Source organism: Neofelis nebulosa, chromosome 10, assembly GCF_028018385.1.
Source record: "Neofelis nebulosa isolate mNeoNeb1 chromosome 10, mNeoNeb1.pri, whole genome shotgun sequence".
In the NCBI taxonomy this organism is placed as follows: Eukaryota; Metazoa; Chordata; class Mammalia; order Carnivora; family Felidae; genus Neofelis; species Neofelis nebulosa.
In genome coordinates, this window is record NC_080791.1 from 63,471,352 (window position 1) to 63,488,149 (window position 16,798).

Genomic DNA, 16,798 nt, shown 5'->3' on the forward strand with positions numbered 1-16,798 from the left:
TGCCTGCTTTTCTTCACTTTTCAGTGTCTTCAAATAGTTGTTCTTTGGTTTATATTTTGTTCAGATTTTATAGTTGTTAATTTTGTTATATTTTATAGTGGAATAACCAGCCTGACAAATTAAGTTGAACTCTGGAAGCAGGACTCACACATATATATTTAAGAGAACATTTATAAGAAAATTCTTTACTCAATTTTTTTTGTGGTCACAAGGATTTGCATAATCTAAATGTCCTTAACTAGGGAAATGGATATGTTAAATGTTCTAAACAGACACTCTGGAACACTAAACAGACATCAGAGGCAAATAAGCCTAGATCCTAGGGGTGCAGTACTGAATAAAACAGATCAAGTCCTTGCTGTCTTGGAACTTACATTCTAGTGTGAAGAAATAAGCACTAATCATATAAACAAATAAATATGCAATTTAAAAGGTGATGATAAGTTCCTTGAAGAAAAACTAAGTGTGGTATGGCAGTAGATAGGGGGACTATAAAAACTGACTTTTCAACAGAGATTTGAATGAAGTGCCTAAGTGAGCCAGGTAGATATCATGGAAATAACATTCCGCATAGATGCACAATGACCCGGAGGCAGGGAGGCATGCTGAGAATATTCAAGAAATAGCAAGATAGACGGTATTTCTGAAAAGGCATGAGTAAAGGGAGTGAATGTTAGATAACTGGAATCCAGAAAACACAGGGCCTCTTAGGAAACAGTAAGAATTCTGGACTATGTTATGAGTGAGATGGGAAGCCATTAGAGCATCTGAAGAGGAGGAAGAGTGAGTTAAAGGTACATATAGCAACATGCACAGCACTTAAAAGCACTGTGGTGAGAAAAGATTTATAGGAAAATATCATTTATGTTCACTCCTGAGCATTGCTGCAAAAGTCCTAGACAAAATATTACCAAAATGATTTTAGCAATGTATAAAGAGAATAATAATCAACTAAGGTGATTTTATTCTAAAAATTCAAAGTTGATTTCACACATGAAAATGAATCTATTACTTGCTACACTGAACAAAATTAAATATACATATATGATCATCTCAATTCAGCAGTATTTGACAAAATTCGAAGTCCAATTCATGATAAAAATAATAGCAAACAGAAAAGCATATCATTAACCTGATAACCACTAATCAGAACCTCAATGCAAATATCATACCCAATGATGAAATACTGAAAGCTTTTCTTTCAAGTTTAAGAATGAGATAAGGACTTCCACCAACATCACTTCCCCTGAACATAGTAAGAGACCTTCTGGGTTGTTCACAGCATTATTTGCAGGGACCACAAGCTGGATGTTAGGCAGTTCACCAACCTTGTTTGTCTTCCCCCTGAGCACACAATAGGAGTACACTTTCTCACCAACTACAGAGTTCTACATGGAGAACTCTACAAGGAGACTTGTTTTGGCCAATTACATAGGGGCAAAAAGGGCTGAAACTTTGGGTGCCAGGGAGTGATTTCCCTTGTTCCCTTTTCTTTCCTAGTGATTTTGGAAGCATGCATTGCATTAGCTAGGGTTCCTGAGTGACTATGAACAGTCCCTGCCTCTAGCAATAGTAAGAAATTATCTTCTGTGGAGTTAAGACATTAACATTCTGGATTTTAATTTCCTGCAGCATGGCACAGCCCATTCTGATTGATATACAACTCAAATTTACCTAAACAATTGAATTAATCAATCATGGTTTACAATCGTAATTTACTTACAGAACAGGATACTTCTATAGTAATAACAGTGAATGAAATTCATTTGTACGCGACAACATGGATGAGTCCCATAAACTTAATGTTGAGTGAAAAAGCCAGACACATGAAAATACATACTATTTAGGTGTACACGCTTTAAAAAGGGTCTGAGCACCCAATTCCACCATGGGAGAAAGCCCCCACACCAATAAACAATTCTCTGAGACACCAGCAGGATGTTCTACAACTCATCTTAATTCTAACACTAACTGCCCTGAGACAGCATTAGATTCCACAGACTCAGCGCTCAGTCCTACATGACTGCTCTCCTCCCGCACTTCAAATGCTAGTCCCAAGTCCAAGTTGTCACAGAACTTGGAAAAAGTTTGTTTACATTTGCCAGCTTATTATAAAAGGACATAGTAAAGAATACAGCTGAACGTCCAGGTGGAAAAGATGCACAGGGCAACCCCTCAATCCCAGGTGATTTGGGGGCATTCCAAAAGTCATCTCATTAACCTAACAAAAGACCGGTTCCAGCTCTCATCACTTAGGAAACCCCAAGGGTTTTAGAAGCTCTGTGCTAGAAATGGGAGGACCAAATATGTATTCTTTATTATAAATCACAATATCACAATGCTTAACCAGTAAGACCACAAAGGAATGCAAGGAAATTGTCACGAGAGTCAGGATGGTGGTAACTCTGTATGGTTGAGAGAAACAAGTGGTTGATGTTTGGGAGGTAGCATAAAAGGTTTTTGGGGGCGGAGGCTTTCTCAATTTGGATGGTGGTTGCAATGGGGCTGGCCTATGATAAAACCATGGGTCAAACATTTTGGTTTCATTTACTTTTCCATATGGGTATGTGTTTTGCTTACTTTTCCAATGTGTTCAACTAAGAATAATTTTAAAAAAGATCAATAGTTGCTGTAACAACGAACCCTCAAGTGTGTAATGGTTCATCTATAAAGAAAATGACTTCTCACTCAGGTGAAGTCCCAAACAGGTGGCTCTCCTCCAAGTGTTGTTCAGGGATCTATGCTCCCTCCATCTTTTGGCTCCATCATGTTTGACATGTACCTTTCAAGGTCATATGGGCAAATGCATCAAGTTGGCCAAAGTGGATTGACATGGGGACTAATGTGTAGCAAAATATAAGGACCCAAGTATGCAAGTAGCATACCGTAGTTCCACTACCATCCAACTGGCCAAATTCAATCACGTAGCCACATGAAAGTATAAGGGGAGCTGGAAAACAGAGTCCAGCTAATTTCCCAGGAAGAAGAAAATGGGTGTGAGGAACAGCTGCCAAGTCCCTGCCACAACATATATACACCAAAACCATGCATGTTGCTAACATACGTATCTAGGGACACACAACAAACATATTGTGGGAGTGAGGAAAAAAGAGCAAATAATAAAGGAAACAAATAACAGAACAGGAGAGAGGGCTTTCATGGGCTAATCCAAAACAGGGCCACAAATTTAGGAGGATTAACTCAATTCTCAGCATCAACCTATGTGGCAACAAAAAAACACAAAAAAAGTCCAGCAGCCATGGTGCCAGCAGTGCCATCCTAACCAGACTCTCTGAAGTGTGACCTTAGGTTTTGCAGTTGGTCCGTGTTTGTTTTCTAAGCCTCACTCCCCGGACTTCTCACGAGTTCTGTGAATTACTTAACTGATATCCTCCCAGTACATTTTTTTCTTAACCACACTTTGTTATAGTGTCACAGAGTAAGTTGTATTTTGCCTGTTGAACCTCCGTCCCATGTTGAACTTGAGCCATTACAGTGGGAATCCTTACTTTGTCCTTGGCCTCAAGGGGAACGCTGCTGCAGAACGCCCAACATCTAGACAAACCTGCTCTCCAGCAGCAACAGCCAAGCAGCAGGAAGATGCCCCTTGGCTCCCAAACCTCAGATGAGCGCATCTAATTGGTGGAACATAGTTTTTACTCAGAACCCCAGCTCCAGGGATTTTAATTTCTCCAGGTAGCAAAGAATTTGAAGCAACCAAGTGAATGGATACATTTACTCTGGTGGATGTATACCCTGAGCACTCCACAGTGACCCACTGCTGACAGAAGCAACAAAGTATGCATAAGAGCAGCTACTGGAGTGTATCCCTTATTTACCTATTTTCTTAGGGCTCCTGGCCTCTACAGATCTCCCTCCACCCCCACTCTCCACCCCCTTCCACACACTCTTTGTGTTGCTGCAGCTGGGAGTCTGCAAACTCTATTCCCCAGAATCTACTGCCAGCTGGTTCCATTAGTTCCTGTCAATGGGATGTCCTAAAGGGAACCTGAAAGTGAGAGGGGAGGAAGGCCCTTTGTCCCTGTTTTCCAGCTGCTGTCTCATTACTTCAGCTGCAGGCAGCTGGCTCCAGCTATTAGCTGCTTCTGCACTCAGCAGCAGCTTTGCCGCATTTGTCAGATTGTAGAAGCAGACAGGCAGTCACTCCCTTCCTCAGAGGTCCAAGCACTAGGTATGTAGAAGGAGCTTCCCCCACAAAGATGTGAGTATCAGTCAAAAGGGGGTCTTTCTCTGAGCTCCTAATTTCTGGTGATTACACCACTTCTTCCTGTTTGTTTTCCCAGGACTTGGGATGCTCTCGGAATTCTCCAGTTAATTTTTGAATTACATCAGCAACTTCGACCTATTCTTTCATCCTTCCAACACTTGGAATCAATTCTCAATAAATGCCCTTTACTTGAAATGCTTTGCATTTTCCCGACAGGGCTCCGATTGATACGTGAATGGATACTAAAAACAGAGCTGAGGGAGGGAGGGAAAGTAAGAATACATTGTCAGTAATACTCTATATAAATAAAGCAGTTCACGTTTTCTTTTTTTTTTTTAATTTTTTTAACGTTTTTTTAATTTATTTTTGAGACAGAGAGACAGAGCATGAGTGGGGGAGGGTAAGAGAGAGAGAGGGAGACACAGAATCCGAAACAGGCTCCAGGCTCTGCACTGTCAGCACAGAGCCCGACGCGGGAATCGAACTCAGGACCGTGAGATCATGACCTGAGCCGAAGTTGGACGCTCAACCGACTGAGCCACCCAGGCGCCCCGAAGTTCACGTTGTCTAAGAATATGTACATAAGAAAGAAGATGTTAAATGAGTTTTTCAGTTGTCTAAGACCTTTGGATAATACACCAAGACTGAAGACCATAGGTAATAGGCACTGACACATTCTAAATAAAGATACTGGATACATCCACATAGGATTTATTCTAAGAAAATAAAGCTGATCCAGAGACCATCAAACCTTCTACTGTATATGAAGTGAGAAATGAAAGATGCATTGATGGGAATTTTTTTAGGAATAGAGAACTTTTCCCCCCTGAAAGGCATCCTAAATCAAGTGAGGAGGGCTCTAATAGAACCATTTATAGTAGTTCTGTGTCTCCATGAGGGGGATAAGCTTTACATTCATTCAGATTACATTCTCGAGCTAGAGGCTTGCCACACTCAGGAAATAGAGCCATCTGTATATGGCCACTGAGGTGGGGCCTGGGGCAGAGGCCTCTTGGGAGTTAATACAACCTGAATCACTTATGAGGGTTTGGAGCCATATGCATACAGAAATTGGTGCTTCTCACATGGAGAAGTCAGTCAGGCTGGCTGAGGCAAGCAAGGGGAGAGGGGTCAGCTGCCAACTGCGCTGCACTGCCAGTGTTGGTGGGAAAAATATGCATGAGTTTCTGGTGGGCTCCCTGAAAGGGAACCAATCTTGAAGTGTTTGTTGGAAACTGTCCCAGGTCCCCTCCCCCTGTGCCAGGGATAGGGATGTTAGCATTAGGAGGCTATGGATTCATGGACAGGGGCAGAAGCTGAAGAGCTGAGGGGGAGTGTGGGCTATGTATAATAAGCAGCAAAGCCAGCCAGTGCACAAGTCCCTACTGGGGGGCTCCAAAGAACCCCAATACCCCACATGAGAGCCAACATTTAAAGAAGTGCCTGTCTTAGTAGAGCACACTGATGGTGTTTACCTTTTTCTCCTCTAGTGTGTCCTCCCCATCCCAATCCTAAGTGACAGAGGAGGTAACGAATGAAATAAAGACCATGCTTCCCCACCCCACTGGGCTGGAGGAAGAACAGCTTCAAACTGGGTAAGTTGCTAATAGATCACTGAGGTGTGGGAAGGGGTATGGGAGACAAATATATTTAAAAATGTTAATATTTTAGGGGCACCTGACGGCTCAGTTGGTAGAGCATGTGACTCTTAATCTCAGGGTCTTGAGTTCAAGCTCCACACTGGGTATGAAGCCTACTTAATATAAAATTCAAAAAAATAAAGATAGAAAAGAAAATGTTAATATTTTAAATTGGCCTCAATTATGTTGTAGGGAATAATGAAACATATTTATACCAGAGTATTAATAACATAGAAGGACCCTTGAAGTAAAGCCAAAAAGGTAGGGGCTGTGGCAATCAACAAGACTCGCAAGAAGTGTAACAGTAAGTAGGGTGTCCCCGACTAATCAAGAACACATCATCTTGTAACCATTAGAATCAAGACACCAAGAGCAACAAAGACCTAAAACTTAACATCCTTGAATTCCTAAACCACTGACAGCAGCCATCTACCTTCAGGTTTCTAAGTATAGTAGAAGAAAAAAATCTAATTTGTTTAGGACATTCTTCAGTGGGATTTTTTTTTCTGGTCACAATCAAAATGCAACTGATAAAATGAGTATCTCAACTTCCTCACGTGGACGTTTTTTTCTCAATTAAGATTCAAAGTTATAGGATAGGTAGGAGTGTTGACTGGCATCTGGTAAGATAATTACATGTTTGAAGCACCCTGAGGGAAACAAAAAAAAGGTTTTGTGGTCAAGAGCAAGGTGGACAGGATGCCCAGAAAAGATATATTAGCCAGAGTATATAATACTAACTTCTGTAACCTTCCCAAAGCTCAGTAACTTAATGCAATAGAGGTTTATTTTTGTTGAAAAGTCCAATGTGGATGGATGTTCTTGGTCAAGCAGATTTCCTCCAAGCAATTGACTCCACAGTCTTTAAAACATATGCTTCAAGCTCACCCAGGAAGGCAGAAGAGGGGATGGGAGAATGTGGAGAAGGCTCATCCACTCTTTAATTGCCTTGGTCTGGTAGTAAAGCATTACTCCTACTTACTTTCCATTGGCGAAGACAATAGCCCCGCCTTGATGCAAGGAGCTGGGAAACATAGTTAGCTATGTGTCCATAAAAAGGACATTTTGGTGAGCATCTAGCCAGTTTCTTCCAAAGAAGAAACGGGGATTTGGTGTGAAGATCTGGAAGATGAAAATGAGCTCATCACAAAAAGTACTGTAAAAAGATAGAGCAGCATGTGTAAAGACCCAGCAGGAATGGCTTGGAATGCTAGAGGAATGAAAAGAAAGCTTGCGTGGCTGGAGTCTTGTGAGGAAGGAGTGGGTTAAGATGCAGTTGGAGAGCAAGGCCTGAGCAAGATCACACAGGGCCTGGGAGCGAGTCTGTCTTTTGTTCTCAGAGCACTGAGAACCCATTGAAGGATTTTAAGCAGAGAAATGACATATCTGATTTACATTTTAAAAACATCACTTGGCTGTGTGGGAAACAAATTGCTTTGGGGGCAGGAGTGATGGAATTAGACCAATAAGGCAATTGCTACAGTAGTTGAATATCCTAGAAACAGGTGGCCAGTCTGAGAAGTCATCTGGGAAGGAGGGCCACCTGGGGATAAAAAAAACACTATTGTGGGTCTCTGTGAAAAGCTGTAAAGGGCTCTGTGCATTTATGTAAATGGCTGAGTGTTTGGAGCTAAGCTGTGTCTCTGCCAAGATCATGTTGTTTCCTTTGGAACCGTGTTCCGTAGGACTGTGTTACAGGAACAAGAGCTGGAGCACACCAAAAACTGCAGTAGCAAGAAACCTCTCAAAGGCATGCTGAACAAGCACAAGACACAGACTGCCATCCAAACCCAAGCTTATTCTTGTCTCTCACCACCCCTCCAAAGCATTTTCATTTGGGGACACTCTTTCCCTGCTGTGGAGGTAAGCTGCAGCAAGCCCGTGACTTTTCAGCTTATTCTTAGTTAACGGTCTTATGCGATCTCAAGCAATTAGAATATCTAACCCTAGGTAACTGTAAATAATGTGCACCCACTTGGAGCTTTAGCCACCTTCCCCTCCCAGCTCTTCCCCATCTACTATGTCTCAATGAGCCTGAGCTGGGGAGAAGAGAAATAATAGGAATAATCTGTGTGTTCTCTGCTCTTCTCACCTCCTCTTCATCTCAAGCAATTAGTATATCTAACCCTAGGTAACAATAAATAATGTGCACCCACTGGAGCTTTAACCGTCTTCCCCTCCCAGCTCTGCCCCACTTACTATGTCTCAAGGAGGCTGAGTTGGGGAGGAGGAGACTAATCTGTGTGCTCTCGGCTCTTCTCACCTCCTCTCTACCTAATAGCTGCAGAGAAGGAAGGGTTGAGAAAGGGGATAAAGTTCCTGCTGGACTAGGCGATTCTGTGCCTGAGGGGCTTGGCAGATATTTACTTATTTATTCAAATTTTTAAATGTTTATTTTTGAGGGAGAAACACACAGAGACAAGCAGGGGAGGGTCAGAGAAAGGGAGACACAGAATCCGAAGCAGGCTCCAGGCTCCAAGCTGTCAGCACAGAGCCTGATGCAAGGCTCAAGCTCACGAATACTGAGATCATGACCTGAGCCGCAGTCAGCCGTTTAACCGACTGAGCCACCCAGCCACCCAGGTATCTGGGTATCCGGATACTTAAAGGGGATATCCCAGCTATCCCCTTGACCCTGGAGGGGTCACATATTAGGGGGCGGAGCATTAGTGGGTGGTCTCCAGCAACTCCCTCAGCCCACATGGCATACACCTACCTTCTTTGCGCTGAGGTCTCCTTGCCTCCTCAAATGGTCCTACTGGACAGGGCCCAAGACCACCCCATGCTTCCCTCTCTCTTGCAAGGTGCACAGGATGCACATGCATCGTTTGCTACGGCAACTTCTGGGAACACAGGCCTGCAAAAGCTGCAGCACTCCCCTGGCCCCACCACTGAAGCAGTCAGTGAGCTCTGCTTGCCCTCTACATTCCTGGGGCAGGAGTCAGACTCCAAGTTCATCATTCCTCAGCAGGCCCAAAGAATAAATACCTCAAGCTTCCTGAATGGTCCCAGTGGAGTCCACAGTCAGAGCTGAGGTGAGGGGGCGGGTCCTGACAGTCCAGCTGTGCTGTCTCACAATAAGCTCTCTACACAGCAATCCTGCATGGTCTCTTCCCACACATCCTCTTTCTGACCCTGAACCAAAAGCATGCAATTAATACCACCAGCAAGCATACTCTATTTCCCCCATTTGTTCATTCCCTCTTACTCTCTTAAGGATATTCATGTTCTCCTCACCTCACAACTCCAACCTGTTCACTGCTATTCTCAACCCTACTTCCTGCTTCACTGTGAAAAACCAAAGCAATCAGAATAGCACTTCTCAAACCCTATCCTGATCTTCTGAATCAGAAATTGGGGGAGGGCTTGGCAATCTGCATTATACTAAGACTTCCAGGTGATTCTAACACTGCCTTGGGTGGTACAGCAACTCCTACCACTTATCTCTTACTACTCTTGCCTTTCCTTTAATGTGTTCTCAAATTATTCCTTAAACTAGTTTGTTCTTTGAAGACCTAGCATACTGTTATTTCTTAAGAAAATATACACTGTTGTCTCTTTTCAGTCTAGGCTTTCAACATTAAACACTGAAGCCCAGGAACTTGGGCTTGCATAAGAGCTTCTCCTGAAGCTGATGATGGAGCTGGGAGGCCCCAGTTCAGGCTCAGGGGAGTCCTGCTTTCAGAATCAGAGCAACTGATGGAGACACTAGTGGGGCTGGGCTGAGTTATGGGAGGCCCAAGGCCTGAATCAGACCCAAAGAGAGATTTACTCGGGTGGATGGAACAGGACTAGGCAAAGGAAGAATCCAAATTCTTTTCTGGGAGAAAAACAGAAAAAGGAGAAAGGTGTCCCAGCTGTCCTGCTGAGCATAATGAAAACAGGGAAAATTAACCAAGATTTAGGAATATAAACATTCGGGAAATAATACAGACAGGTAAGCTATTAGAGGTGATGTGTGTCCCACAGTGAGATGACTGCTACTCCCACACTTTCCTTGGATTTTTTAATTTATTTTGAGATAGAGAAAGCACATGCAGAGGGACAGAGAGAGAGGGAGAGAGAGAATCCCAAGAAGGCTCCATGCTGTCAGCGCAGAGCCCTACATGGGGCTCAATCTCACAAACCGTGAGATCACGACCTGAGCTAAAATCAAGAGTCAGACACATAGCCAACTGAGCCACCCAAGCGCCCTTCCTTGGATTTGATGGCCTGCCTCCCCTTTACCCCAGGAGGTTCCTGCCCTATGGCGCTTTTATAATCGTCATTTCCCCAGTAATCTACAGTGAATCCTGACAAGCTGGAGAGGACTATGAGGGTGTCAGCCAGCTCCACTCACCAGCCTCACACTACCCCCACAATGGAAGTCTCTCTAGTAGGCAGTCCAAACCCCCTGGACTTCTGAAATTCATGCCATCTAGCTTCCCTGTCATTTCATCTGCAGATCTCTGGGATCTGCCCCCTCCCTCAAGAGGTTGGCACTTGTTCCATACCAACTTCTACCATCATCCTGGAGAACTTCAAAGTCCATGCAGACAAGACCTCCCCACAATACCAGAGCCCTCAGTCCATTATCTGAGGGGCAACCTGCCTCACATGCCTCTCAGGCACTGACCCACGTGGCTTTAGACTCAGCCACCGCCTAAAGCTGCTGGGCCTCGGACATTACTCACTCAAGCATTCCGATTTCTGACCATTGCCTCCCGTCTGCCCAGGTGGCCTGTTTAATGACTCCCAGTGCAACAACCCACTCATGTCTTCACTCTCCTACCTCTTCTACAAAATTCCACAGTCCAGCATAGCAATGTTACTTCTGAATAGTGTGAAATGCCTTTGCTTACTTTCAAATTGTTTTTTAAATTGAAAAAAAAAAATTGTTTTTAATGTTTACTTATTTTTGAGAGAGATATGCGAGCAGGGAGAGAGAGAAAGAGAGAGAGAGACAGAATCCAAAGCAGGCTCCAGGCTCTGAGTTGTCAGCATAGAGCCTGACGTGGGGCTCAAACTCACAAACCGTGAGATCATGACTTGAGCCAAAGTTGGACTCAACCAACTGAGCCACCAGGTACCTATTTTTTTAAAATTTTTAAACATTTATTTATTTTTGAGAGAGAGTGTTTTGTTTTTTTTTTTTAATTTTTAATGTTTAAGTTTTTTGTATTTTTTTAACATTTACTTATGTTCACTTTCCTTTCATTTCCACTATATGGCAAGGTTCCAACTCTGGATGATCCCTTAGTACTCATTTTTCCCACAGCTACACCTAGACTCCTGAGTAGGCAGAGATAACTACACCACTGGGCTGGCTGGTGGAACCATAAAGTCATGAATAATCCCATTATGAACTCACACAGGCCCTCAGTGTTATTCAGTAATCTGTACGCCACTGCAATCTGACTTCACTCTAAATTTTTTTTTAATGTTTGAGAGAGACACAATGGATACGAGCAGGGGAAGGCAGGAGAGGGAGAGAGAGTCCTAAGCGGGCCCTTCACTGTCAGCACAGAGCCTGAAGTGGGTCTCAATCTCACAAACTGTGAGATTATGACCTAAGCCTAAACCAAGAGTCAGACACTTAACTGACTGAGCCACCCAGGCCTCCGATTTTAACAGTTCTTGCAACAGCATTTGACAGCTGACAACCTCTCTGTCCCTTCCTTTCGTATTGAAAGCATCCACTCTTCTGGTTTTACTCCTCCATTTCTGGCCTAACCTTCTCATCTTGTCAACCTGCACTCGTCCATTTGCCTTTGCCATCCATTAAATATTCCTCAGTTTTATTCTGAGCCATCTTCTCTTCTCACTACCTTACTCTGGATATCTTACCTATTCCTTTGACTTGAATTACCACCTCTAAACTGCTGATTCCCAAATGCTAGCCAGCTCTCTCCCGGCACTTTTACATCCCTCTTCCAAATGAACACCTAACAAGTACCTGAAACCCAACAATTTGAATGGCAGCACCAGCTCAACTATTTGCTCAAGCGAGAAACCAGAGACTCAGTGCAGATTCCTCTCTCTCACCAACCTTCAACATTTCCCCTGTTCTACCTGCTCAAGTTCTCCTATCTGCCTATTTCTTCCATTGTCCCTAGTCCTCAGTGCCTACATACTGTGCTCTGAACCTGGGTTCTTGCAACACACTACTCTCATCAGTCCCACTCAAATGGATCCTGTCATGCCTTATCACCACCTCAGCAACAAGCTCTGGGAATACAAAAATAAGTATGACTTGAGAAGACTACAGCCTAATGCACAAAGCCACCACAATGCAGTTTAGAGAGCGCATATGAAGAAATTAATTCTGCTTTGGAAAGGGTGGAATAGGGAACAGCGAGGCTATTTGGAAGGATGAATAAGACTCTGCCAGTCAGACAAGTATTTGGCAGAGAGAGGAGCACATGGGAAGACATTGTGCGGTATGTGTCGAATGGTTCACAGCCTAGCCTTCAAACATGTCCTCTGGCCGACAGCCTTCCTCAGAGTCTCCATCTCCTCAATGGAGGTACTGACTGGCTCAGAGCACTAGAAGCTGTGTCCCATTGGGCACTCTCCGTTTTTGCTCTTTGAAACAGATAAAGAGGCTATATCTTTATACCTGGATCCACAGCAAATACCCTCTGGGAGAGGCCAAGGGTCTACCATCCCAGTTCATCTTTTTCCAGCGCCAGCCTTCCTTGCCCATAGCCATCCCAAGACATGCTTATCTGGGCCTACTGCAAGGCAGAAACAACAGACAGACCCTTCTGCCAATGGACAGCCCAAACCCCCACCCGACCATGGCACCAACCAGTTGTTATTTACGAAGAGACCCACGTTCCTCACCATCCTCCTCCAAGCACAGCTCAGAATCTTACCAGCAATCCCTAAATACCCTGGGAAGTAAAACCTGTTGAAAGCCCTATCTTGAGCTCTCGCAGAGTCTTCCTCAATCAACAAATTCATTCTTTACTTTTCAACCTCCAACCCTACCTAGGGGAAGATTTTTAGAAAATAGTAAGGCTTACAACATATCACAGCCATAGCTACAGTTTATTAAGCACCTCCTATGTACTCAGCCCTGGCTTTAGATTTCCTCAGCAGATGGAAAATCAGAAGGGAGTAGAGATGCCAGGGCAGAAAGTCCATGTAGCTCCTGAGAGATGGAAAGAGGAGACAAACCCAGAGATGCCTTGCATTCCAAACCACCTAGTTCCCATGACATTTAGAGGATCCCTAATTGCCAAGCACTCTTGTATTTTCACAATAAACTCCTTATTCTTTAGCTAGCCCAAATGACTTTATGATCTTGGAACCAAGAAGCCTTCAACAGAGCAGGGCCAAACCAGGGGGTTTCATCACACTTCGTTCTTTGGATGGAGGAAGGGATGTACCCGTTCTTGGGTCAGAGCCTGGCTGGATACAGTCTTCAGAGTTCTGAGCCTGGAGTTCGAGACTTGCCTCCCTTTCAAGGGGGCCCCAGAGGTCACCTGCGCTTGTAGAGACATGGCTGAAGTTTCAGGCCTGTGAGTTGAGCCTTGGGACCGACCCGAGGAGGCCCAGTCTTTTCAAAGTCAAACAGGAAGAAGTGGCTGTTGGTAAGATCCTAGGGGCAGAAAAGACCTAGTAAGCTCCAAATCCTCACCCCAGTTCTTCAAAATACTTCTGTCCATGTCCCGCCCTCACTTAGAAAGCTTCCAGGGCTCTCCCATGTATCATGCCTTCAAGAAGCAAATGTCTGTGTCTGTGCCTATGGCCTCCTTCCCGAACACTATTACTCTAAAAAAGGACCACATGAGACAAAAATAGGGAGACTTCTTGGGGCCCTCACCTTGGAGATGACTTTGAAGCCCAGTTTGGTCACAGCCCCCAGAAAAGTCCGAACATCTTCAAAACGGCTACTGACTTCAGCCACTTTCAGAAGACCCCTGAGAAGGGTAAAAAGTTCTATGTAAATGCACGGACACAGGCATGTGCACATATATATGCATCCGTGTCCTGAGAGCTCCTACCCTGGCTTCAGCACTCTATTTGCCTCCTCTAGGAAGTCCCTGATGTTGGTTCCCATCAGTGAAAGGCAGAACACAGCCACATCCACAGACTCATCCTCCAGAGGCACCTGTGGAGAGTAGGAGTACTATAAAAAGCACACAATATGGGACTCAGAAATCTAACACTGAGTGCTAGTGCCAGACACCAGAATGGGCAGGCAGGGCGGAGAGAGGGAGCATTAGAGATTAGCACACAGAGGCTGGGTCTAGACACAGTTCAGATACAGAGAGGAAGAGGGGTTTACCTGGGCCATGTCACACACAGTGACCCTGGGGTCCAGAGAGGCCAAGTCAAAGCAGTGTACAGGGTTCCGGATACTTGAAGCCAGGCGGCAGTCCCCGCAGCCGAAGTCAGCTACCACCAGGGACGCAGGCCTGGGAGTGGAGGGGAGGGATCACTTACTGGTCTAGTCTGAGCCATGACTGACCCACATCGCTTCTCACGGTGCCCAACCCCCATTCACCGCTGGCGAAGATCTCTGGCAATGCGGTCCACTGGCTGCAGTGGCCACTTCTTGACTTGGCTCTGGAAGCCGCGATGGTAGAGGAGAAAGGCCTCAGGGTCTTCCTGGAAGAGACGTTGTGCAGCACTGCTAGGCCCTGAGTATAGCTGTTCGTTGAGGTAACGAAATCGAGCACCATCCAGCCGTTGTGCCATGCGGGCTCGCAGAGCCCCCGCCCGATCCTCAGGGCTGTGTGGACTGGGGTCAGGAGGCATCTCTGTCTCCTCTGTGGAGACTGTGGCTGGAGCCTGGTCTGGTGGCTGAGGTGGCCGAAACTTATTCTTATGCCTACGTTTATTCTTTTGCCGGTTCCGCCACTGCTTGCGACTCAAGATGTGGGAGGGGTTGGCAGAAGTGGTCCCAGCGCTTGGCTGGGATAGGTCATTTGTATCTCTACTCTTCCAAGCTTTGGGACCTACAGGGAGGGAGATGGGAAAGCATATTTGAGGTAAGATCCCCTGAATTCAGAGGTTTGGCAATCATCCTGGCCATACCCCTATCCTTGAGAAAGGGACTGTTGCCTGCACGAAAGTACTTCTTATTGCCTAATCCCAAACCTAATGGTGGCAGGTAACCTCTGTCATCTATTAGGATACACTGATCCCCCTCCCTGTCCCCCACACATGTACATATCCATTAGTACCTGTTTGGTCATCATTGTCCAGGTGCTGGGCAGGGTTTGAGCGGACCTGTTTCTGGTGTTTCCTCTTCCTTTTCTCTTCTTCAGCAGAGTCACTGGCATTAAAAACCCCTTTGAGGCACTTTTTCTTCCTTTCTACTTCCTCTTCTTCAGAGTCACTGCCAGGTGGGCCCTGTTTCTGACATTTCTTCTTCCTCTTCTTCTCTACTCCAATAGAAACATTGGAAAATGAGGCCTTTTTTGAGTGTTTCTTCTTCCTTTCCACTACCTCCTCCTCAGAATCACTGCCAGGCAGGCTAGGAGATTGCTGGGGAAGAGCTGCTGCCTCCAGGGCCCGTAACGTGGCCAAGAGCTGACGGTGCTTGGAGCCCTGGGGGAAAACAAGGGATGAAAGCAGGGGTGAGGTGAATAGAGGGCAATGGAAAATAAGAAGGGAGAGGTGGAGAGGCATGTAGATTATTCCTAGTCAACTTCACTAGCTTGTCATTAAGCCTGCCAGACCGTGAACAACTTTCAAGTCACCATCTCAATCTTTGGGAGGCTGGAGAGCAGAGAAAGCATCCACCTCACTTTCTTCAAATTGCAGATGAGAAAATGGAGCTCCCCCAGGAATGTGGTAAGGCCACAAGCAACAGTTCCAACCTTCAATGTCAGGCTTTTGCCTCCAGCTGGTTATCTTTCTATAAAAGCTAGGGAGGTTTTTGAAAATGAGTAACAGGGTCACACGTATGTATTTAAGATGAGTCTAGCTGTAGATGTAGTGTAAAGAACAAACCTGAAGGCACAAGCTGCCGATGGACGGAGACCAGTGGCATGGATTAAAGCAGTGGGATGAGGGGATGAACAGGAGGGAATAAAGCAGTCCAATTCCATGTTGGAGGTTGAGTGAAAGGTAGGAAGAGCCTGAGTTAGTACAACAGCCTTCACATGTGCAAAGGCTTAAAGGAGGTCTATTGTCTGAGAGGCCTGGACTGAAGTCCTGCTGGGAAGTCCTAGGCCAGGCACTTAGCCTGGAGGTTTTCAGTACCCACTCTGCACCACTTCTTTAGAATGGTAGTGCCAATAATCCTTTATTGTCATTTACTCTTGCTCTTTGCAGTCCAATCTCCACACTGCAACCAATGACTTTCTCAAAATGCAAATCTTAAGAAATCACTCCCCTACTAAATCCATTTCATTGGTCTCTATCCTTAAAACGCGCAGAACTTCTACTCTCCTCTCCAACTTCAAAGGCATACCCTCTTACTCTCTATGCTCCATCCACACGGATCATTGTGTGTGTGACCCTAACAACAGGACATGCTTTCTTGCCTCAGGGCCTTTGCTCGTGCTTTTCCTGTCCAAGAAACCCTCTTCACTTCAGTAACTTCAGTAACTTCACTCAGTCGAATCTTCAGTTGGCCCAGGCGCAACGTCCCCCCCCCCTCCCCCCAACGGAGTGTCCCAGCGCTCGGATCCACCAGGGTAAGCTTCTCCTCCTGAAACAGCTCCCGGTGCCCCTGCAGGGTCACTCACCTTGATTTGCGAGGCTGCGGCAGGCCGAGGCCGTGCCGCTACAGGTTCGAGGCCTGTGGCTACTGGGGCCTCCTCGGCCCACTCCGGCTCTTCGAACATGCGGGTCGGGTGGGCGAAGTCGCGAGAGCCAAGCAGCTCTCCACGTGCAGCGCTGGTCTCCTGCAAACCGACCGCGCGTAGTCGCCGGAACTGAGCCGGAAACCAAAGAGTGCAAGTCTGGGTGGCTAGAGAGGCCGGCGCGG

At 45.5% G+C, this 16,798-nt stretch overlaps 1 protein-coding gene across 6 annotated transcripts; it reads right to left on the reverse strand.

The window, feature by feature from the left end:
• Positions 1-932: 932 nt before the first annotated feature.
• On the reverse strand, positions 933-16,773 carry RRP8 (ribosomal RNA processing 8). Of its 6 annotated transcripts, XR_009249729.1 has the most exons (10): positions 16,557-16,773; positions 15,045-15,411; positions 14,363-14,816; positions 14,144-14,273; positions 13,860-13,966; positions 13,679-13,775; positions 13,242-13,453; positions 8,857-9,003; positions 8,068-8,149; positions 933-7,411 (listed from the first exon to the last, which is right to left on the reverse strand). XR_009249729.1 is itself a non-coding variant. In XM_058688078.1 (7 exons), the coding sequence occupies exons 1-7, from the start codon at positions 16,653-16,655 to the stop codon at positions 13,334-13,336; spliced, it is 1,374 nt and encodes a 457-aa protein (XP_058544061.1). In that variant the 5' UTR covers positions 16,656-16,773; the 3' UTR covers positions 12,882-13,333. The 6 variants fall into 6 exon arrangements, 1 of the variants encoding a protein (XP_058544061.1); XR_009249730.1 differs by lacking the exon at positions 8,068-8,149; XR_009249727.1 differs by having other exon boundaries at positions 933-8,149.
• Positions 16,774-16,798: the final 25 nt, after the last annotated feature.